The sequence below is a fragment of the Gracilinanus agilis genome, chromosome 5, assembly GCF_016433145.1.
Source record: "Gracilinanus agilis isolate LMUSP501 chromosome 5, AgileGrace, whole genome shotgun sequence".
Taxonomy (NCBI): domain Eukaryota; kingdom Metazoa; phylum Chordata; class Mammalia; order Didelphimorphia; family Didelphidae; genus Gracilinanus; species Gracilinanus agilis.
Window position 1 is genome coordinate 63588926 of NC_058134.1, and position 22920 is coordinate 63611845.

General features: G+C 41.4%; 1 protein-coding gene across 3 annotated transcripts in view; it reads right to left on the bottom strand.

Moving 5' to 3' along the window:
• PIP4K2A (phosphatidylinositol-5-phosphate 4-kinase type 2 alpha) overlaps window positions 1-22920 on the bottom strand; it is a 193226-nt gene that overhangs the window by 75027 nt on the left and 95279 nt on the right. For 2 of the 3 annotated variants that reach the window (XM_044678823.1, XM_044678822.1), the window contains exons 2-3: window positions 13466-13563; window positions 12094-12190 (exon numbers count right to left, since the gene is read on the bottom strand). In XM_044678823.1, coding sequence (XP_044534758.1) covers window positions 12094-12190; window positions 13466-13563 — 195 coding nt within the window. Of the gene's footprint in view, window positions 1-12093; window positions 12191-13465; window positions 13564-22920 lie in introns of those variants that run through there. The other variant, XM_044678824.1, reaches the window with a different exon arrangement.

Below are 22920 nucleotides of genomic sequence, written 5' to 3' on the forward strand. Positions count from 1 at the left end.
CCCAGACCAGTCCAATTTGCAGGAATTCTGAGCAGCTTATTTTTAGAAGTGGTAAGCTGGAGATGGCCTGGAGAGGAGAAAGCCACCTGCCCACCAGCACTTCCAGGCTGGAGTCCATTACTAATTAATGCTCCTTGCCCTTTGCTGCCCATCAGGTGGGGGCCTTTCACTAGGGAGGAGTTTAATGTGGCCTCAGAAAGGGGCACCTGACCCTTCCCCTACTGACTACACTGAGAGCCACCTTAAGAATCCTGCTGACTGATCCCAGGGTGAAGGCTACAACTGCAACAGAATACCTTGATAACAGGGTAGGAAGCCCAGCTCCCTTCAGCTTCCACACCTTCACCCACATCATCAACTTCTGCTGCCAGCTGGGGAAGATCTGACCTCAGGGCTCATTAATACTCCACCAGCCTAATCTAGTCAATCAGCAGAGGAGAGAAGAAGCCCCATCAGGTCAGAATAGCTCAAACCCACAGATCCAGCAAATAATCAGAGGAGCAAGATTACCACCAATAACGGGGCAAAAAAGGAAAAAATATGAGTAAACAACAGAAAAAGAAAAAAGAAATTACAATTGACAGCTTATGTCCAAGTAATGAACAAAGAGCAAATGGAACAGAGGAGGACCAAGGAACACCAAGAAAAAATGCAGAAACTCCAGCAAATTGGACTTAGGCTTTGGAAGAACTCAAAACACAAATTTAAAAAAAAATTAAGAGAGGCTGAAGACAATTGGGAAAAGAACTTAAAAAGCAAAATAAGTCATCTGGAAACAGAGGCACATGAACTAAAACAAGAAAGTGTCTTGAAAGCCAGAAATGACTAGCTTGAAAATAAGGCAAAGAAAGTGAAGATGACCTACAAAGAAAAACACACCAGAAGGAGAAGGATGACCAAAAAGTCAGGGATGAAATTTAGTCTTTAAAAATCAGAATCCAAAAACTAGAAGCAAATGACTTCAAAAGGCAGCAAAAGTCTATAAAACAAAATCAAAAGAATAAAAAAATTGAAGAAAATATGAAACACCTCGTTGATAAAACTATAGACCTGGAAAATAGATCCAAAAGAGACAATTTAAGAATTATTGGACTACTGGAAAATCATGACAAAAGAAAAAGCCTGGACATCATTCTATAGGAAATTATCCAAGAAAACTGCCCCAACATTCTTGAACAAGAGGAAAAATTGAAGATTGAAAGAATCCACATATTTCCTGTATTTAATCCCCAATTAACAATGTCCAGGAATGTGATAGCCAAATTCAAGAACTACCAGACAAAGGAAAAGATACTACAAGCTGCTAAGAAGAAACCATTCAGATATCATGGAACCACAATTAGGATAACACAGGACCTGGCTGCATCCTCACTGAAGGCATGGAATATGATATTTCGAAAAGCAAGGGAAATGGATCTACAACCAAGAATCAGTTACCCAGCAAAATTGACTATATTCTTGCAGGGGAAAGTATGGTCATTTAATAAAATAGAAGACTTCCAAGCATTCATAAAGAAAAGACCTGACTTAAACAGAAAATTTGATGCCCAAATTCAGAACAAGAGAATCATTAAAAGGTAATTAAGAAGGGGGGTGGTGGGAATTTTTAAGGGTCCCATTAAATTGAAATGATTTGTATTCCTAAAAGAAGAGATAATATTGGTAACTTTTAAAATTTGTTGTTATTATCAGGGTAGCTAGAAGAAGTTTACTTAGAGGGTACAGTGACAAACTGTATAACTGTATAGGATGATATGACAAAAAACATATAAAACTAGGGGTAAAAAAGAGGATGACACTAAGAGAAATGGGAAAGAGATAAAATGGGGTAAAAAAGTACATGGTGGGAGGTAGGAAGAAGGCCAATACAATGGAAGGATGAAAGAGGTTGGAGACAGTCTCCAAGAAAATTTTAATCATTACAGTGGGAGGATCAAATGGAAGGAAAACCTCCAACTCCAAATTCTATCACCATCATTAATATCAACATTAAGGTCATCAAGCTCATCAATATCATCGTCAACAACATCATCAACATCTAACTATCCATCTTCTCGTGGCCAGAAAAGATTTTTGCTGGGTGGCCTAACCTAATAGCATACTATGCAGAGTACTGAATGAGAACCAAAAGACCTAAATTCTAGGCTTGAGTTATGTGTCCTTTGGGGGTAAAAAGAAAGCCTTTTTTTTCTTGGACTCCAGTTTCCTCATTTATGCATGAGTGAAGCTTACCTGGACTCTGCATTAAGTTAATCAATTAAATCAAAGAATAAACCAGGTGTAAACAAACAAACAAACAAAAGGTTTCTGTAGCAAAGTTCTGAAAATTAAAACTCCTGGTATAGCTTGTCCTCTTAAATCCTTGCATGACTAGGGCACATGTTCCTTCTCAGGTTGGAGTTATTGATTGAGTTATCACCTTTTCATTTCTAAACCTAGGAGCTCCTTATGTAGTTTATGCTTAACATGTTCAAAATAACACATTGAATGCAAAGAGCACTTAATTAAAATGGAATAAAATATTAAATAACAAGGGAAAAGAAAAAAATAAATCTAAGTCTTGAGGACAAAAAAAGTGAGGGGGTACCTACAGGACCCTCCAGAGTGCTGCTGCATGCTAGCCTTGGCCCAGCAAAGAGCCCATCTACTTGAGAGGCAACATGGCAGAGCAGGAAGAGGCTGATCTGGTATTAGAAGTCCTGGGTTCAGATCCTGCCTCTCTACCTCTGGATGACCACAGGCAAGTCACCTGGGCCTTAGCTTCCTCATTTGTAATATAAAGGTACTGTACTTAATGAGCCTTTTCTTCTTGTCAAAAATAAACCCTTTTGAGCAATATTCAATATTGTGTGAGTTTTATATATATATTTGTGTGTGTGTGTGTGTGTCAGAGATGAGATCTTGTGGAGACAACTAAAAGGAAAACTCCTTCAAGGAACTGGCTCTAGCACACAGGAGACCTCCAACTTTTGTTTTTAATATTTTAACAACTATATTTCAGTATAATTGATTTCATTTTTGATCCTAGGTATTTTATTTTATGCATTTAAAACCATTATTCCGTGAAAAGGTTCGTGACACAAATTGTTCAGGAAGTCCTGTTTAAGGTCAGAGGTTCCAATTTCCAATTTCACCTTTGACACCATCTCCAGGAGTCCCTGGACAAGTCATGTAAGCTCTCTATGTCTCAATTTCTTCATCTTTAAAATAAGGATATTGGACTAGATTAACCAACCACTTCTAAGATTCCTTTCCACTCTAAATCGATTATATTACAATCTTCTGAGCCTATTGTTGGTACAGAGTGTGACTATAAAGGAAGGGAACCAATTCCATTCCTGCTTATTTTTTAAAACTTAAAAAAGGTCACTTTTCCTGGGGAATTTTTCATGATCCTTCTTCCTGATAATGATCTTCCTTTTCCTAGACCTCTCTCCCCTCTCTAATTGCATTCATGTCTCACTGGGCATTATCTTCAGTGCATATGTCTTATCATCCTGCTGTAGTATAAATTTGCATGAAAGTGTATTTAAATTAAACTTTCTATTTTCTTCCAGTGCCTAGCAGTGCTTACAGTAGGTACTTAATTATGCTGTACAGAAGTGAAGTCAAATGTGAATATTAATCTCCATACTTTAAAGTATGGTTAAAATGGAAGCTCCTAGAGAACAGGGATTTTTCTGGTCTTTGTATCCCAAGATCCTGGCACAGGACTCTTTGTAGTTAATATATGTTTGAAGAGCTGTGTTGGATAGGAGCAACCTTAGCCTCTGATCTTGAAGCAACACTATCTAGGGCTGTGCTGGCAAACCTATGGCACATGTGCTGGGGGGTGGGGGGGTGGAGGGAGCCAATCAGAGCATGTCTTGGTGGGCATGTCTGCTCTCCCCCCCCCCCACCCCCCAGCATAGAGTCTGAGTTTGTTACTAGAAAGCCAGAGGGACCAGGGGGTATGTGTGTGTGTGTGTGTGTGGGCTGCTTCCCTCTCCCCCTCCATGCACACCTGAGGGCATTTCTCACATCACCCACCCCTCTAAAAGGTTTTCCATCACTGGCCCAGGCAGAAGCAGTGGCCTGAAGATACAGAGTGGCATGGGGTGGTGATGTCTAAGAGGGACACTCTTCTTTGGAGACAGCTTGAAGGGATGGCTGGAGGAGAATGTTCAAGAGTACGAAAGGGCTGGGAAGGGAACACTGAAGAAACCTCCCTCATGGAGAACAATAGTTAGGAGGAAGTTCTGATGGCTGAAACCTCTGTAATGGATGCCTCAGTCTACCTCTTAAAAGCTTGTTGGTCTCAGGGAGAAGAAAAAAAAGACATCTAAATGTGGAGAAGATGAAGTGAGATGATTGTGTCAGAACAGTTACAAACATTTAGTGGGGCAGGAAGCATGCTTTCCAATCTGCCCAAGAAAGGCCTGATTAAATTCACTTTTTTTTTACTCTGATAAAGGTCAATTAAGTGGGCTAATTACCCTGTTCTACTTTTATTGTAGTGGTCTCCACGGATCAATACAGACTTCTTTCAGGTAAAGCAAAAGGCATTAACAAAAACAATAAGAATCAGGGCCATTTATCCTTTTAACTTAATGTAAAAGGTCTGAATAATAAATGAACCAGGTGGTAGAAAGACTTTATTGCCATATTGATTTACAGCTCCTCCTTCCCCACTTCTCCCAACTCACAAAGAACACTTTAGCAAAAGCCACTGTAAAACAGAGTAAAACAAGGCAATCCTCTCTTCATAAATCTTATACCTCTATATATGGGAAGAAGGCTCTGATCCAGTTACTTTAATTTTCACGATCAGATAGAAAAAGACCATTTAAGGCAACTTTTCCTGGAGAGTTTAGAAATGATTTAATCTCCTACATATACAATTCTTTAAGCAGGTAGCTCACCTGTGTACGAACCAGTCTGTGGATCTGTCAGTAATATTTATTAAGTGTCAACTATGTCCCAAGCTCTGGGCTAAACACTAGAGATACAAAGACGAGAACAGTGTCTAGTCTCAAAGAACTCACAGTCCAATGTACAAGCAATTATGTGTACGCGCGCACACACACACACACACACACACACACACACACACACACACACACACACACTCGCGCACAAGCCTTGGTTTGCTTTCCAAGGTTCCAGCTGCCTGCCTGCTAGGGGAGTGAGGAGAAGGGCAGGTGCAGGGACAGCAGCACATGCATAGATGGGAGTCGGTGGAGATTTGCTTAGACCTGTTGTGTCAGCCATTTGTGGAAGACCTGAGATGGGATCCCTGGAGGATACAGGACCCTACTGAATAGGATAAATAGGGTATAATTAATAGAGGGGAAACACTAGAACAAAGGGGGGGAAGGGGGGGTTGGTAAAGGCTTCCTGGAGAGGTGGGATTTTAGCTGGGGCTTACAGCTGGTCAGAGAAGCCATGAGATGGAGATGAGGATGGGAGAGTATTTTTAATCAGCAGGTGTTTTAGTCTTTTCAATGTCTTTTAATTTTATACCAATTATTTCCCAATATGCCCATCAATCTCTTTTTTTTTTGTTAAACCCATACCTTCTGTCTTAGAATTAATACTATGTATTGGTTCCAAGGCAAAAGGGCAAAAAAGGTTAGGCAATGGGGGTTAAGTGACTTGCCCACGGTCATGCAGCTAGGAAGTATCTGAGGCCAATTTTGATCCCAGGACCTCCCAGCTCCTGGCTTGGTGTTCTATCCCTTTTGCTAAGCAGCTACCCCAGAAGCTCATGGTCTTAACATGGACCAAAACCACTGGTAGACACAATTGGTATTTTGTGGAACAATACTTAAAGAAGAAATTCAAATTGATTCATGTTAAGGAAGCATCTTGGTTTCACTTTACCTCAGCATTAGCCTCTGTGCATGTATGTTTGTAGAGAACTATGAATCCTCTTCTTTGCCTTCCACACCTATATCTACCCTCCATCATTGTTATCATGGGTTGAAGGTTCTGGACCACTCAGGAGTTCTTTTTAATATATGCTTGATTTTTGTGCTCACTTTTGTGAAATATGTTCCTGAAATATCTCTGCTTAGTGGGCTTTTTAAATACTTTCTACAATAGAAAAATCAAGTCTCCAAGGAGAGACAGCAATTTTAATGCCAAAAGCACTAGTCAGAGCTAGCAGAGGACAAGAGTGGCGTACAAATGATTAATTACACTTCAGCTCAACTCTACTAATTCTGATAAGAGTTTAACAGAAAAGCCAATTAGTTTTTTTGTGAATCACTCCTCTATTTGCCTAATTTGCCTCCAAAGTTTTTAGTCAGCAGTTTGTACTTCTTACTTAAATGTGAACTTCCAGTTTTGTTTTTAGTAAAATAGAGGGAAAACTAAAAATCCCTCATTATTCCAACAACCAATTTGAGCAAGCAATCCGATGCCACTGAGAACATGACAGCTAGCTATATGGTACCTCGAACCCTATCTGAGAGGTTATTATTGAAAGTATGAGAAGGACTTTATTTTAATTACTTATAACCTAGTTGTGCAGCTAGAGGAACTCCAAAAACACAAGACTAGAACTGAACTTTTCTCATAAAAAGCAGTGGCTGTGGAGGGTTAGGAGGAAAATGTGTGGGTGGTGATAGTGGGCAGGGGAGAAGCTGATTTCCTTTAAAAAGGCAAATAGATTCAATGCAAAGTTCAAAGACATTTTCTGCTTAACCTTTTCCTCCTTTTTAAATCATAAAGGCCATTTTTATAAAACATCTTACATACAATTAAAGTGTTTGGATAAGACAGAGGTCATTCTTTCCAACTTCCTGCAAATCTTTCTTTTTCAACTGTTTCAGGAATGATTTACTTCAAAGGTTTTGGTGTAGATTTCCCCCTCCCCCCCTTGCAAATTTCAAGTTCAAAATTTTGATCAAAGTTCTCTTTTGAGCAAGAAGCCCAAACCTCAATGCTGGCTCTTTTGCAGACTTGAAGAAAGAAAGCCAACATGCCCACATCCTCATGAGTGTACACTTCCTTTTGCCCTCCATCAGTGTGCAGAGGCAAAACATCTGTGGAGACATTAAAATGGCATTTGAGCTAGAGGCATTAAATGAAAATCATGAAACTAGTCCATGAAGCAGGGGATATTTGGGTAGCACAGCCTTTTAATGCCCAAGTGAGTTCTATCAGATGCCATTGAGAACATGATGGCCACTACATTCAGGCGAAGCGCATTGTTTCACTTTATAAAACCTCCTTATAAATCCATTATTAAAAACAAACAAGCAAATAAAAACACGAGGACTAGATTACTTTTGAGATCTGTCGATCTGGTCAGGTCATTTGACTTCTCCTAAATGTTTCCATGGTTCCCTATAGGGTAAAGTTCAAACTCCTTACCCTAGCATTCAAAGTCCTGAATAATATGGCGCTGCTCAACCTTTCCACCATTACTGCATATTCTTCTCTATGCAGTACCACAAAACTGAATCATTGGCTTTTCCTAGACACATCCTATGCTGGCTACCTTCATGCTTCTGCTTCCAGTTCCCTAAGTTTGAAAGGCCCTCCTCTCTTTCAATAGACCAAATGATAGCCCATCTTTTAATGAATCAGAATCAAAGCTGGAAGGGACCTGAACAAACCAGCCTTCCACCAACACCTTGATAAGAAGCTCTACAACACAGCCCTCAAAGAATCCCTGAAGACCTTGAAAGAGGAGGAAGTCCAATACCTTTCAAGACAGTCTATTCTACTTTTAGGAAGCTCTCACTGTGAAAAAGTCTTCCTTCTCACCAAGTCCCTTTGTGGCTCATCCCCACAACTCCCAATTCTGTCCCCTAAGGTCAAGGCACAACTCCAATGCCACTTCGTCCAGGATACCCGGATTACCCCACTGGCCACAGGTCAACTATCCTAAAGTAAACGAGGGTCAGAAAAAAGCATCCTTTCCCCTGGATAGGATTCCCCATGCGGGAGTGCGAGGCTCTTTCTCATCCTCTTCTTAAGACTCCTTCTTCCCTTCAGGAGGCCTTTCCCAATCTCCCCCGATGTAAGGGCCATCCCAAGGACAGCGTACTTATTTTGCGCATAGCCTCTATTTACTGACATGTTGAACACAGGCTTTTCCTTTTGGGACAGGTTATGAAAATCGCTTTCTCTTAGGTCCTCCTCCATCACCGTAAGGAGGAGACCCCAGACACTCACGGGCTTTGGGAGCAGAACTCGGGCTCTGGCAGATCCTGCCTCACTGGAGAGGTTTCAAGAAAGGTCTCAAGACAGGGAGGCCCATGGCCTGGCCTCGCTAAAATCATAGAGGCTCAGGACCCAGATAGACGTAACTTTGGGAGGCCGCTGCAAGTCCTAACGGCTTGGTCTGGTTTTCACTATGGAAGGCATTGAGAGGTTGGGACCTCTACTGGTGGTCGGAATTCCATATCCATGAAATCGAGGAGCCTTGCTTGAAGTGGTGAAGCTCCTGAGACGCTCTGAAGGACTTTCTGCCTTCAGCAGGCCCTTCTCATTGCACACAGTTGTCTGGTGTTTGGCTTCCATGGGAATCCTGAGGACTTGGCTTTTAAGTATTTTTATGGATTATGCTGGCAGTATGAGAAAGTGGTCATCAATGCCAGGTCCCTTCATCAGGAAATAAACAACCATCCACAAACCCTGGGGATAGAACATGATCACTTTTTAAAAACTCTCAACTCAGAATCCCAGCATTATAAATGAATAATAAGAACACATATTTATGTAACAATATCTGTAAAATGTATGTAACAATATCTGTAAAGGACTTTTCCCACTCAACTCCCCAGAGAAGACGGTAGTTCCTAACATAATTGTTTACATTTTACAGATGAGGAAACTGTAGCTCCAGAATATTAAAGAGACTTAAAAAAAAGATCACGCAAGCAAGCAGATCACAGAGTTGGTATCAGAATCCCAGCCTTTTGACAACAAATTCAGTATTCTCTCCACTACATGTGGTAGAATAGAGCCCATTTTGATTGGATAAGAATCCCCTCCCCAAGAGCTCTGAGCTTTCTCCTGCCACTGACTTCTGATTCTCTGGCAAACAAATACCTCAATCAACAAAGTAAAGTACCTTCACTTTCTTAGAAGTTAATTAAAAGTTAAAAACTCCTGGGAAAGTCACTTAACCCCTACTGCTTAGCCCTTACACCCTTCTGTCTTAAAACTAAAAGCACTGGTTCTAAGTAAGTAAGGTAAGAGTTAAAAAAAAAATTCTGAACAGCTGTTCTCAATAAAAGGAAAGCATGCAGTTAAAAGGACAATACATAAACAAGTTATGAATGACACTTAAGGCAGAGATCTAAACATGGCTCTTCTTATTAAGGCAGTGGGGTTCATTTGTCCAAGAAGCAGCATGGTGGTTTTTTCTCTTATTCCTTCTCATTTCTTTCTCTTCAAAGAGAGAATTTCTTTACTGACCTCTACAGTGAAGCCCGTGTATAGGAAACATACAGAACTGACAGAGCCCTCACTTTGATCGCTAAAGGTCTCTCATATAGAGTGATAATTAACTTCATATTATTCCTTGTAGCTACAAAAACACCCATTCACAAAAGGAGGTTAGAAAGGAAATTTAAATATCTGTCAAAATCCCAAACACGGCACGCATCCTTAGCTGCCATCTGGGAAATCCATCTATTGCATTTCCAGTTTGTTGATGGTGGAGGGACTACTCTATTATTTAAAGCCTCAGGACGGGATGCAAGCACATTCCAGACACCAGGACTAGGCAGTCCTCTCCTTCTGGTGCAACCCCCCTCCATTCCCCACTCCCCACACCACCTGAAAAAAGACAACTCAGCGGCTGGCAGGATGGCCAAAGGGCTGGCTATTTCCAGGACTGCCAATGGTCAGCAGAGTGAGAGCGGGCTAAAGCAAGAGTAGCAGATTGGGTCTGAGTCCTCTGACTACCTAAGCAGTCAATGGTGGCTCTTTTACATCTCTGTTCTTTAATGTGCCATGGTTAGATGACATCTAATTCAAGCACATTATTGCAAGGGAACACGTGCCTTCTTTTTTTTTTTTTTTTTTTAAGTTCATTTATTTAATTAATTAATTTAGGGTGTTTTGCCCATGGTTACATGAATCATGTTCTTTCCCTCCCATCCTCCCACCCTCTCCTGTAGCCTACATGCAATTCCACTGGGTTTTACATGTCATTGATCAAGACCTCTTTTCATATTGTTGAAAGTTGAATTAGAGTGCTCGTTTTGGGTCTACATGCCCAATTATATCCCCATCAACCCATGTAGTCAAGCAGTTATTTTTCTTCTGTGTTTCTACTTCCACAGTTCTTCCTCTGAATGTGGCTAGTTTTCTTTCTCATAAATCCCTCAGAATTGTCTTGGGTCATTGCATTGCTGCTAGTAGAGAACTCTGTTATATTTGATTGTACCAGAGTGTATCCCTGTATACAGTGTTCTTCTGGCTCTGCTCCTTTCGCTCTGCATCAGTTCCCGGAGGTCTCTCCAGTTCGCCTGGAACTCCTCCAGTTCATTATTCCTTTTAGCACAATAGTATTCCATCACCTGCATATACCACAGTTTGTTCAGCCATTCCCCAATCGAAGGGCATCCCCTCATTTTCCAATTTTTTCCCACCACAAAGAGCGCAGCTATGAATATTTTTCCACAAGTCTTTTTCCTTATTATCTCTTTGGGGTGGCATGGCTGGGTCAAAGGGCAGGCACAGACATGCCTTCTTGATGAATGAAAGGAATGAATTCTGAGGTTTTGGGACTCCCCTCTCCCAGGAGGCAGGGCCAAGCCTCGCAGAAAACCCCCAACCTGAACACTCGTCCTCGGGTGCCTTCACAGCACGTCAGAGCTGTTTGTGCCCTGACAAGGGCTCACGGCGTTCACCCTCAGAAGAGCCTCGGAGGCCGCCCAGCCCGATTCTCGCGCCTCACAGACAAAGCTGGAGCCTCTCCTCAGAGGTTGGCTCTCTCACTTGAGATCCCACCGCGTGGCTGGCGGAGGTGGCGTTCGGGCTTGGGTTTTCGGGTTCGGTGGGGAGCAGTTGAAGGAGCAGCGTACGGGTATCCCTAGCAAGACTCGTGTCCAGGACGTCCCACCTCCAAGAATGGCTCGATGCCAGGCTCCTCTCTTCACTCTCTTGCCAAAAGAAAGCGTTCCTGTGATTTGGGGAGCAAACGGGCTTTGGGGCAGCGAGGCGTCGCAGGGGAGAGGACTGGACTTGCCCTTCTGCCCTCAGACCCCGGGCAAGGGACAACCCAATGAGCCGAAGAAGGGCATGGCAAACCCCTCTAGTATCTTTGCCGAGAAAACCCCAGATGAGGTCGTGAAGAGATGAGAGGGACACGACGGAAAACGAGGGCCCTTTAAGTGGATTGTCAGAGTCCCTCTGCGTCAAAAGCAGGACTTAAAGCCAGGTTTTCTCGATCTGAGGACAGCTCTCTAACCCTTTTCCCACAACTTTAGGGATTTCTAGGTTATAAACAGATTTCCTCAGATTTTTGCCTTGTGAGAGGGTATCATCAGCAGTGATAAGCACAGGATTACGAGACCACATCTTGATCTGAAACAGACTTCCAGTCAGTCTAACCCATTTTATGTATGAGAACACCGAGGCTCTGCTTTGTCCTGACTTTGTGACTCTGAGTCCTCAGCTTGTGTGCTGGACTAGAGCTGTCAAATAGGAGGCCAACTAGAAGATGGCCTGAACCAGATTATAAAGGAATTGGGAAATACTTAAGGAAATAAATGAAATACAACAGACCATAGATAACATTAATATGTAGATTTCTAAGTCAAGATGGGGCTCCTAGGGACCCAGACGGTCTAGTTTCTAAGTCTGACAGCTCCAGTTAGCCCACAATTTCCACGGGCAGCTGGTACCTAAAAACTCCTTGTTTCTGCTGGGGTGGTTTCACTCCCTTCAAACTCAATTTATTTAAACAAAGGGACCTGGATCTCTGGCCTATGCTAGGTCTTTCCTTACAGGTAATGACTAATGCTGGCTGTGAACCAGAGCTGCCCTATAAACATGCTTTAAAACAGGACCTTCCACTTCCTCCTTAGGGCTCTGGGAAACCTGAAAAGAACTTTCCGGAGTAAATATCAAAAGCGCAACACTCACCTGAAAATCCTGATCATCAATTCCAAACCTTTCTCGCAGGTTGCGGAAAACCATTGGGCAATACTCCTTAAATTTGAAATGACTGGGCATGTTTTCTCTGAAATGATAACACCACGAAATGAGATGCAAAGGTACACATGACTGCTGATGCTTTCTGAAGCCTGTAAAGCATTCATAGCTTATCACTGATACACTTGAGTGTTTATCACTGCCTTCATTTTATAGTTAAAGAAACTAGGCTCTAAAAGGCTTGATAATTCCCCCAAGAAGACACAAGCAGAAGGATTAGAGTCTTTGGGGATTCGAATTTAAATAGTCTTCACTCTAGACCCAAAGCTTCTTCCAGGACCTCTCCTAATCATGTGAACATTTCCTGAGGGGTTTATTCTAGTACTTATTTGACATGCACTACTTAAGAGTAGTGTAGACCTTCCTTATCTCCACCATGTTCACCCACTGGTTTGCCGCTTTGTGCTTTAGAATGTGGAGAAGTTGTGATCAGGAGAAAAGAAGAGGTGAAGGGGAAGGAAGGAAGAAGTGGGACAGAAAGAGGAAAAGGACAAAATTAGGAAAAGAAATGTCAGGGAGAACAGAAAATAAAGGTCTGAAGGCACCACAGGGCCATTTTCAGTTACTCCCAGGTGGAAGACCTGAATTTAAGCCCTCCAAAACACCAACCAACCAACCCGCAAGACTATCCTCCCACACTAACTTTAAATAGTGCATAGGCTCCTTTTTTTTTTTAAACACTTCTTCCCAAACTTAATTGGAATAACAAAATAGTGAAATAAGATTTTCTTTCATCCTACAAACTCTTGAAATCCCAGCCTCCAAACAATATTATGATATGGCCTGACTCTTCTGCTTCATCCAGGACAATGGTTTTATTTAGAATGTTTCATTTAAATACACATAGACAGGAATAGTATTCTTAATGCTTTATATGGTTTTCTATTAAGTTTCTCCAAAATGTATGTCACCTTCATTTATCAATATGATAAACCCTCTTGGTTTTTGTATACAAATGAATCATTTTTTAAAAAGATGAACATTGTAGAATGTACATTTACATTTCTTCCAAAATCCAAGTCATTTGCATCTTTAAAAATTCCCATTATAATGAGAATTTCACTTTTAACATATAAGATATTCATAGAGAACAATATGCCATATGGCAAAAGGATACTACCCAGTAGGCCCTGCTGTTACTTTTCTGAACAGAACAGATGGTTGTGTTTATCACAGGATTAACTTAATCAGCAAAACTTTACTCCTACCCATTGAAAAATAATGGAGTTTTTAAAACTTCATAAAAACTGACTGAACACCCAGAACTCAACTAACACAAGGGAAAGGGGGTCATGGAACTCACTTGTTAAAAAGGTGATTGTCCACCTTGATCTTGGAATATGCTTTGAAATCGTCTGGCATCAGCATCACAGGGATTTGGACATGGCTCAGTTCATTGATCTAGAAGGGGAGAAGAAATCACATTCCACAGTGGTTATCATTGCTCAGAGGGCCACTTCCACGTTATCCTCGTGGATGTCCCTTGCTCGCTCGCCCAGTGGCTCCACTCTAATCCCCACACAACGGCTTGGGATTTTCCTTCCTGACCTCCATCCATGCCCAAGCCTGCAGCTAGTGCTGACTCTCTGCCAGGCACTGTGCTAGGCACTGGGGGTACAAACACAAAATGCAACAGACCCCAGCCCTCAGTGTGCCTATGCTCTGAGAGGGGAGACGACACGGATAAATACAGACACAACTGGACAAACCAAACATGGGCTGAGGGCACTGGGAAAGATTTCCCCAAATAGGGGGCACTTTGGTTGAGTCTCAAAGGAAATGAGGGATTCCTGGGGGGCAGAGGCAGAAAGGGAGAGTATTCCAGACACAATGGATGGCAAATACAAAGGAATGGAGATGGGAGGTGAGCATGGAGAACATAAAGTGAGATAATGTAAAAGGAGAATGGAACATCTGGAAAAGAACTTCATTCTTCATTGCGAAGAACTTAAAAAAAGGTACTTAGGGATGGGGACAGCTAGAAGGCTTGGTGGATAGAGAGCCAGGTCTGGAGATGAGAGATCCTGGGTTCAAATCTGACCGCAGCTACTTTTCTTAGCTGTGAGACCTTAGGCAAGTCACTTAACCCCATTTGCCTAGCCCTGGCCCTTTTGTCTTAAGACCTGCTACTAAAAAAAAAAAAGTAAGGTCTTAAAAATAAGTAAAAGCTATGGAAGGGACACAGACATGCACCCATGAGTACAATATAGTATATACTTTATATAAAAGCGCAGTAAAAGGGAAATTAGAGAAGGAAGAATACTAAAACTAAGGGGACTGAGGAAGGCTTATTAAATATAGTTATAAATATCTTGAATCCCTAAAAACTACATAACCAATATTAATTCTAATCTCTAAAGAAGTCTTACTTGTAGAAAAGAGGCACATAGGAGCATCAACAGTGGGATTTTATTTTTTTTAATGGTAGAAAGGATTGGACAGAGATCTCAAGAACAGAGATAAAGATGTGACTGTAGGTGGAGAAAAGACTTGGTCTGGCCTCCCTTTACATGCCAATAAATATATTAGGAACAACTTTTATGATGAGGCTTTAACTCTCCCCATATTTGTTATTTTTTTTTTAAAACCCTTGTATTGTGTCATAGGTGGAAGATTGGTAAGGGTGGGCAATGGGGGTCAAGTGACTTGCCCAGGGTCACACAGCTGGGAAGTGGCTGAGGCCGGGTTTGAACCTAGGACCTCCTGTCTCTAGGCCTGGCTCTCACTCCACTGAGCTACCCAGCTGCCCCTATATTTGTTATTTTAAAAGGAATTTTGTTCAGTAATAGGACGCATGGGAGAACCTATGCCTGAGGAGGAGAAAAATTTTAATTCCAAAGGATTTACTAACAGTATTGGAAAGCAGATATAATATCAAGTATCCAGTGGAGTGTACATCATGCAGAAGCTTTGTTTATACACAGGTCTACACTCCAGAACTCACAGAACGGAAGAGAAAACTATGCCAAGAACTTTGCTAAGCCCTGAGCATACAAACAGAAGAGCAAGACGGACCCTGCTCTCCCAAGAGCTCGCATTCTACGCTGCGGAAATCAGGACGTAGAGAGCAACTCAGCTTCAGGGAAAGCAGATAGGTCCGAAGGTCTTTGGGGGGCATCAGCAAAGCAGGTGGCAAGGTCTCCTGTGGAGGGCGCAGCGCCAGGGCAGAAGGGAAGAGCTGAGGGGCTGTGGTTGTTCCCCTTTCCGCCAGGGCCTGGATCCTGTTAGCAATGTGAACTCTACCCACATTTTCACATAGAAATACGACCCAAAATGGTATAAGTAATAGCAGATTATAGAGAAAATTTTCTCAATTGGAGCTGAAATAGAATGTAAATTCCTTGAGGGCATTTTTGTCTTTGTAGCTCAAACATACATATTTGGCAACTAAGAGTCATTTAATAAAATCTGGCTGATGGTGCTGTCCTCTCCCCTCATTTTATTCAGGACCTAACAGAGGTCCAGAGATTGGTCCCAGGCTACACAGAAGTGATATTCCTGAACCAGGACCTCTGACCCCCAGTATCATTCCTTTCCCACTGGATGGAGTTATGCCATCTTCACAAGTCTTATCCCGGGATGACCCTTCCCTCCCCAAGGGCTTAAGCACTGGAGAAGGCTTTAAATATGGTCTGGATAGGAGCCATATGGCTTTTATTCAATGACCAACCTAGTTACGTGCACAGGCGCTCATCACCAGAAGGCTGGTCACCAGGTGATAATTGCCTTTGTCCTAGCGACTCATTAGGTCATTTACTAATTGGTGAAGGAAATAGTGATATCGGTGGAACCACAAATTCTTAAAGGATAGAAGTACACAATATAAGTTCTGAGTTTATTGACCCTAATAAGCTTTTCGAGGATTTGTTTTAAAATCATATTATAAAGCATTTCAACAATGAGTACTGAAGATATTATTGTTTGGAAATGAGGCAGGGTACCACAGGTCAAATGCATACAAAATAAATACAATTCTTACAAAGATGCTTTATACGTGTGTGTGTGTGTGTGTGTGTGTAAACACAAAAATTACTAAGGCTTCCGCAATGGCCTAGTCAAAGCAATATTTGGGACAACCAAATTCTAATATAACAAAAGAATTAGAATAGTGCCTCGGGTTTCATTGTAATGGGAGGTGACCTGTATAGAACTTTAAATCAGTCCCAAACAATCTTAATTATAACCAGGAACTCTCCAATTAATTCTTGCCTGGCACAGACTGCTGATTTATAAAAACCTTTCCATACAATTAGCTCTCTGGTTTTTCACAGCCATAAATTACTCTGAGGATCCTTTTACTGGTGCCAACAGCTCCTTCCCAAGCCAAAATAACATCACAGCATAAGTCAAAGGAGCCCGTTAATCCAGCATCACCTGGAGGTTGTACAATCTTTGCCTGAGTGGAGCATCTCCAGAGTCTCCTTTGTGTGGCTTCCTTTTTTAAACACATGAAGATAGTATTAATAAAAACTGAAATGATAAAATTACGGAACTATTTTCATTCATTGACTGTTCTCTGAAGTACCTTACCAGTACAGGATAATTCTCAGAGCAAATTTGTAAGACAGATAAACACTGCTCAAGATTCATTTTACTCAAGCACTATAAAAACATGGAGAGTTACATTAAAAAAAAAAAAATCAACAAAAGAACCATAATTAGACCTCACTAACTGTTAACATAAATCCTGGGGTCAGATAATTAAAATATACTTTATAATTAAAGAGATTTTTTACAGCAATAATTTAAATAGTTTGAAGAAATAGAAAGAAGGACTGACGTAAAAAAATAAGGGAAGTATAGGTGTCAAAACAAAGGAAGCATGTACCTGCTGAGTTCATTATTTCACTGCAACAATTTAGAGTGGCGGCCATACAATATACACAAGAGTCAGATGAGCTGGGTTCCAATCTTGGTCTGGCTACTTATATGATCTTAGGCGAGTCATTTAACAACTTTAGGGTCTAGTTAACTCACCTGTAAAAGGATAGTTAGACCAGGTGACCTGTAGGGCCCTTTTCCAGCTCAAAATCTATCAGTAAGATTCTTACAGATATCCTACCTTCATTCACATGGATGTTCCACGTGATTAATGCCATCTTCCCCAATTTCAAAGTGGAATCAAAACTCAATAATCCAGAGACTTGCTTTGAGGATTATCTATGGTCCCCCACCCCCCCCCCCAACTTAATCCCACCCTTTCATTGGCATATCCACCAGAGGGAGAGCAAGGACCACAGGAGTAAAGATTTAGAAATGGAAGGGACCTTCAGGATCATCTAGTCTGCCAACTTTGTTTTACAGAAAAAAAGGTTGATATTCAGAGGGTAGGTAACCTGGCCCATGGTTATCCAGGAAAAAATGGGGAGAGCTAGAAGTTGAACCCAAGTTTTCTGGTTGCTTCCATTGTACTATCCCAAAATGAGTAAAAATTCAGTATAATCATCCCTCTCTTTTTAGTACCTCTATGAAGGATCCAGGGGAGATGTAAAAGCTGTAGCTGTTAATTCCCAGAGCAGAAAACCTAGGTTTGAATACTAGTTAGAATTCCTTGTGAGACCTTGGACAAATCACTTAACTTACTTGGCTCAACTTTAAAATGAGGGAGTTGGACTAGATGACTTTGAGGTCACTTCCAGAATAAAATATATGCTCCTATGACTTACTGAGCTTCCATTTTAGGCAAACCATTGTGCTAAATGCTGGGGTTACAAAGGATATGATCCCTGTTTTCTGAGAGTTTTCAATCTGGTGGAAGAAATAAGCAGTGTGTGTATACATGTACATGTAAATCCATGTTAATAACAACAGGTAGCTGGATGATTCAAAGGATATAGTGCTTGGCCTGTAGTTAAGAAGATCTAAATTCAAATCTGGACTTCGATACTCACTAGCTATGTGACCCTGAGCAAGTCACTTTCCCTCTGTCTGCCTCAGTTTCCCCAACTATAAAATGTGGACAATAATAGCATCTACCTCCCAGGAATGTCACGAGAACCAAGAAATAATATTTATAATGAACTTAGCACGGCGCCTGGTAAATAGTAGTGTAACAATTAAAAGGCAGAATTTCTAAATTTTAAAAATAATTTATTAATGACCAGTCAAGGCATCCTAATCTGGTCATTTGATTTTCTCGCAAATGAAAGACCCCCATTCTCCTGGCCGAGGTGCCTAAATACACTTCTTAGGAGCTCATTATTCACCTCCCCCCTTGAATATCTCAAGACAACTCTAGTTAGTAAACATCTAATTAAGAGATGACCTATCAAACTCCAAATCCCTTTCCCAAACCATAGGTGATGAAGATCATGTAGGCAGGAAGAGAACCTTTGTCTCATTTTTCAATTAAATACATTTTGTTAAAAGGAAGACATTTTTGGGCTTTCTAAGGGTAAGAAAATGTAAAAAGTAGAGTCTGTGTCCCAGAACCTCGTTACAGGAATACCCCCAAATCCTCTCTCATCCAAACCTACAAATAGAAATTAATGTAGCACAGGAACAATTAATTCTCACATTAGGCACTTTCCTCCATCCCTCCTTCCTTCCATCTTGAAGAACTATTAGAGATGGCCTTGTCCACCTTCCCAGTTTTACAGACAAGGAAGCTGAGATCTGGAACAGTTTGGTGAACGGATGAGTGGACCCAGGTGTTTGGTACAGAGGTAAGACTATAACTCGGGTCCCGAGTCCTCGATGCAGCACTTCCCACTGTCCTCTCAAACAAACCAGAACACAGTGACCAGCACTGATGCTTACAGGGTCCTACTGAGGCAACTGTCCAACCTTTCCTATGAACCACCATGAATTGAGCCAGTTTAGTTTCCATTTCCTATCTATAAATTCTTCCATTTGATTTAATTATCTGGTTTGGATCCTAGACTTGGAAGCTTTCAGAGCTGAATGGCATCTTTAAGGTACTTTAATCCAACCAACTCATTTTACAAATGAGGAAATTGAGGTCCACACAGGTCAAGTGATGTGCACCAGTCACAAAGACTGGAAATGGCCGTCAGGATTTTAACTCGGGTATCATGACTCCATATTCAGCATTCCTTCCATTTCAAGAGTGAATATGGCTGGTGTTGGAGCCAGGAAGGAGGTGTTCAAGGTCTTTCTCTTGGGCAAGTCACTCAAGCCTTGAAGAGGCTTCTTCTTCCAGGGTCCATGAACTTGGTTTTCAAACCTTCTGATAACTGATTTTAATGGATTCTATATTATATACATTTAAAAACTTCTATGTGGAAATACATTATTTGGAGAAAAGAGGTCCATGGCCCATTCCCAGATGTGAAGAATCTCTGCTTTTAAGACCCTGAGTTACAGAAAGGGGGGCGCCTTTACGGGTGGGGGGAGCTGCTTTAGTCAAGGCTTTATCACATCCATGAATCACAGTTCTAGTCCCCATTCCTAGATCTACTTTGGAAGCAACCCAAGTGTTCTGATTCCATTTAACTCACTTCTCCAGGTGACAGGGGCAGGAAGAAAACCTCCATACTTCAAAAGGGTTTAATCTTCACCCATTTAACCTGATAGGACCCCCTAAAGTCAACATCAAATGAAGACCGTAAAAGGTCAAGAAATGGTTTAAACAAATAGCAAATGCTTTTCTAGATCTACTGAGACCTTGATGACAACAAAACATACAGAATTAAGGACAAAGCAAGGCAAATGTTATATGAGAAAAGTCCCTTGAAGGGCCTGAGTGTCACTAGGAAGTTTGCTGATGCGCCATGCTCTCTCCTAGAATGGCGGGGTGGGAGGGGTTGGTGGTCCCAGCCTCACGGTGATGAGGATCTAAGCCACATTTGAACTCAGGTCTTTCTGACTCCAGGCCCAGCATTCTAGCCATCTGGCTGCCTCCATGAATGCTAGTGCATTTAGGTGTGACAAAGGAGGTATTTCAGAATAACTCGCTGAGTGATGAATCTTCATGATTTGGGCAGCCCTGAAAGAACATTCTTAATTACTTTCCCTAAACCTTGTGTCTCTGTAAATCAGATTAATCTAAGACACAGGCATGTATTTTATATAGGTTACTAAATTTATTTTTCTAAGAGTTAATGACACGAACGCCTCAGGCTACATTCTAGATAGGCTACCAAAAAGTCATGTGCAAACTGAATCTTTGTAAGATGAATAAAGATTTCCTAATTTACTTCATGCTCCAAAAATTATGATTTTTGATGGACTATCCCTTATGCCTAAGAGAAAAACACTTTAGCTGGAAGTTTCTTAATTTCCCTACCTCTCATTTGCTCATTTTTGGTTTTGATGGGGCTCTGGTGCTTGTTAACCCCAAAGATGAAGAAGAGGCCTTTATTAGGTTAAAGATTCAGGGGTAGAAATGTAATGTCACAGTCTGGCTTTCAACCTGACCCAACCTATTCACACAGCCCATTCCTAAATTAGGTGGCAGATTAAGTTTGGCTTGTTTTACTCTTGCTACTGTTACGGTTTTCCCTCGGCCTACAATTTAAATTAAGCCATATGCTTTTCTTTATTTCATATAAAAATTGTATGTGAAGTGGAAAGACTGATGGATTTGGAACTAGAGAAACCCAGATAAGTCAGTTACTTAGAGAAGAAAACACCACACACATAAGCATTTACTAAATAACAGTACTTTAAAAATATGATCTCTTTGGACTCTCCGAAGAATTAACCCTTTGGAGGAAGGGGCTGCAGTTATTCTCATCTTACAGTTGGGGAAACTGAGGCAGTCAGAGGTGGAGGGACTTGCCCAGGGTCTAGTAGTATCTGAGACTGGATTTGAACTTAGGTCTTCCTGACTTTACACCCAGATTCCACCTAGCTTCCACACTTAATACCTTTGCGACCTTGGGTTGATAATTTCTTCTCTGGGTCTCAGTTTCTCATGTACAAAATGATTGAGTCAGGCCACATGATCTCTAAGATTCCTTCCAATGGATATTCTATGAGTTCTGCAAACTATATCCAGATATGATCTGTGCTCCTAGTGAACATTAAAAAAACCCCAAAATGATTTTAATTTGACTACAAAAGGAGTTCTCTACTATGTGTGTATATATAATATATATACATATGTATATGCATATACACACACATATAAATATATATCCACATAGATATAAAATTACAAAATGAGGATAAATGACAAAGGCAAACATCTTGGCAACCTATAAAAAGTGATGAATGTACCTTAGAAATCTGTTAAAATCCTTAAAACAACAGGAATTAAGTAAGCAAATCTATTCCCTATAGAGCACTAAGACTCCACACTGATTAATTCTTCATGAAGCAATGACTTTATAAACTACCATGCTAAAAAAAAAAAAAAAATGGTATCTGAACTGACAGATCCACATCAACCTGAAATAAAGAAAAGCAACCAAGCAGGTGGGCCACCCAACAGTCCAACAGAAAGCCAGCCTGCTGTCCACTGCCCTGGGAGGTCTGGAGGAGCTGTGTGCTCTGGGGACGCTCTGGGAAGGCTTCCCTCTTTTCCTCAAGAACACCGTGTCAGGCGCTACCAAAAATGAATTGATTGGTGCAAAGCAGGCCCTTCTGTTTGTTTTGTCCAATCCTTACATCAGTGCTGAGAGGGATGGAGCTGGTACCCAAAAGGGGATGCAAAATAAAGAGGCTTTGTTGTCAAAACTCAAACATACCAAGCTGGGCAAAAAAATCAACAATGCCCTTAATTGTTCCTGAAATCTGCAGTTCAAAGATTTTCTAAGCGTAGAAGAGATGAAAGTTTGTAACTAATAAAAAGACTCAGAACAGACTGAAATCCTCACAAAATCAAGGTAAGAATTTTAGGCTTGGAGTCAGGGGAGAACTGGGTTCATATCGTGACTCCTGGAGACAAAGCCAACTTGGCGGAATAGAAAGCATTGGAAGCTTGGACGACTCTGAGAATCCTCTCCAATCAAGCTTAAAATAATGCTACAAAACAAACATTGGAGTGAGAGAACCTACAAGGGGAAAGAGTGAAGGAACATTCCTAAAGAAGATAACCTGGAAGGCCGGTTCTGGTTCACTGGGATGAGAGGGGAGCACAGCCAGCAACAAGGAGTAATGGCACAAGCCAACAGAGGGTCTCCCAACCATACATCCCATTCCAGGTTCTGAACCCAGGCCCAGGAGACCCTCCTAAGCCAAGGGCAGAGCACCTCAGGCCCAGCCCTCGCTCAAGCCTGCATGGATGTCCCAAGCCCCAATGCAAAGCAGTCTGCAATGTAGCCAGCCTGTGTAAGCCCAGAGACCCCCTGCCCAAGCCTGAGGGGAGCTCCCGGTGCTTTAAGCCCTGGGGAGACGGATCAGCCGTGGGAGGGAGCTGTCAGAGCTTCCAGACCACAGGCCCAGACCACCTTAAAAGTACTAAAATGTGCAGACACCCAGAACTAGAGAGGAGAGTAGCAGTAAGGAAAAAACGAAGTTTAAGAAAGTGCCCCATCTGTCCTAAAAACAGAGCCCACCTTTAAGACAAAAGCAAAAATAAAAAGGTTGGTAAAATGAGCAAGCAGAAAGAAAAAAAAACAAAAGCAATGAAAGAAGAAAATAACAGCTTAAAAAGCAGAATTGGCCAAATAGGGGGGGAAGGGCACAAAAATCCAATGAAGTAAAGAGTTGCTTAAAAGGCAGAATTGGCCAAATGAAAAAGGAGGCTGAAAAGCTCAAGGAAGAAAAGAATTCTTTAAAAATTAGAATTGGGTAAATAGAAGCTAAGAACTTCATGAAAGGAAAGGAAAGGAAAGGAAAGGAAAGGAAAGG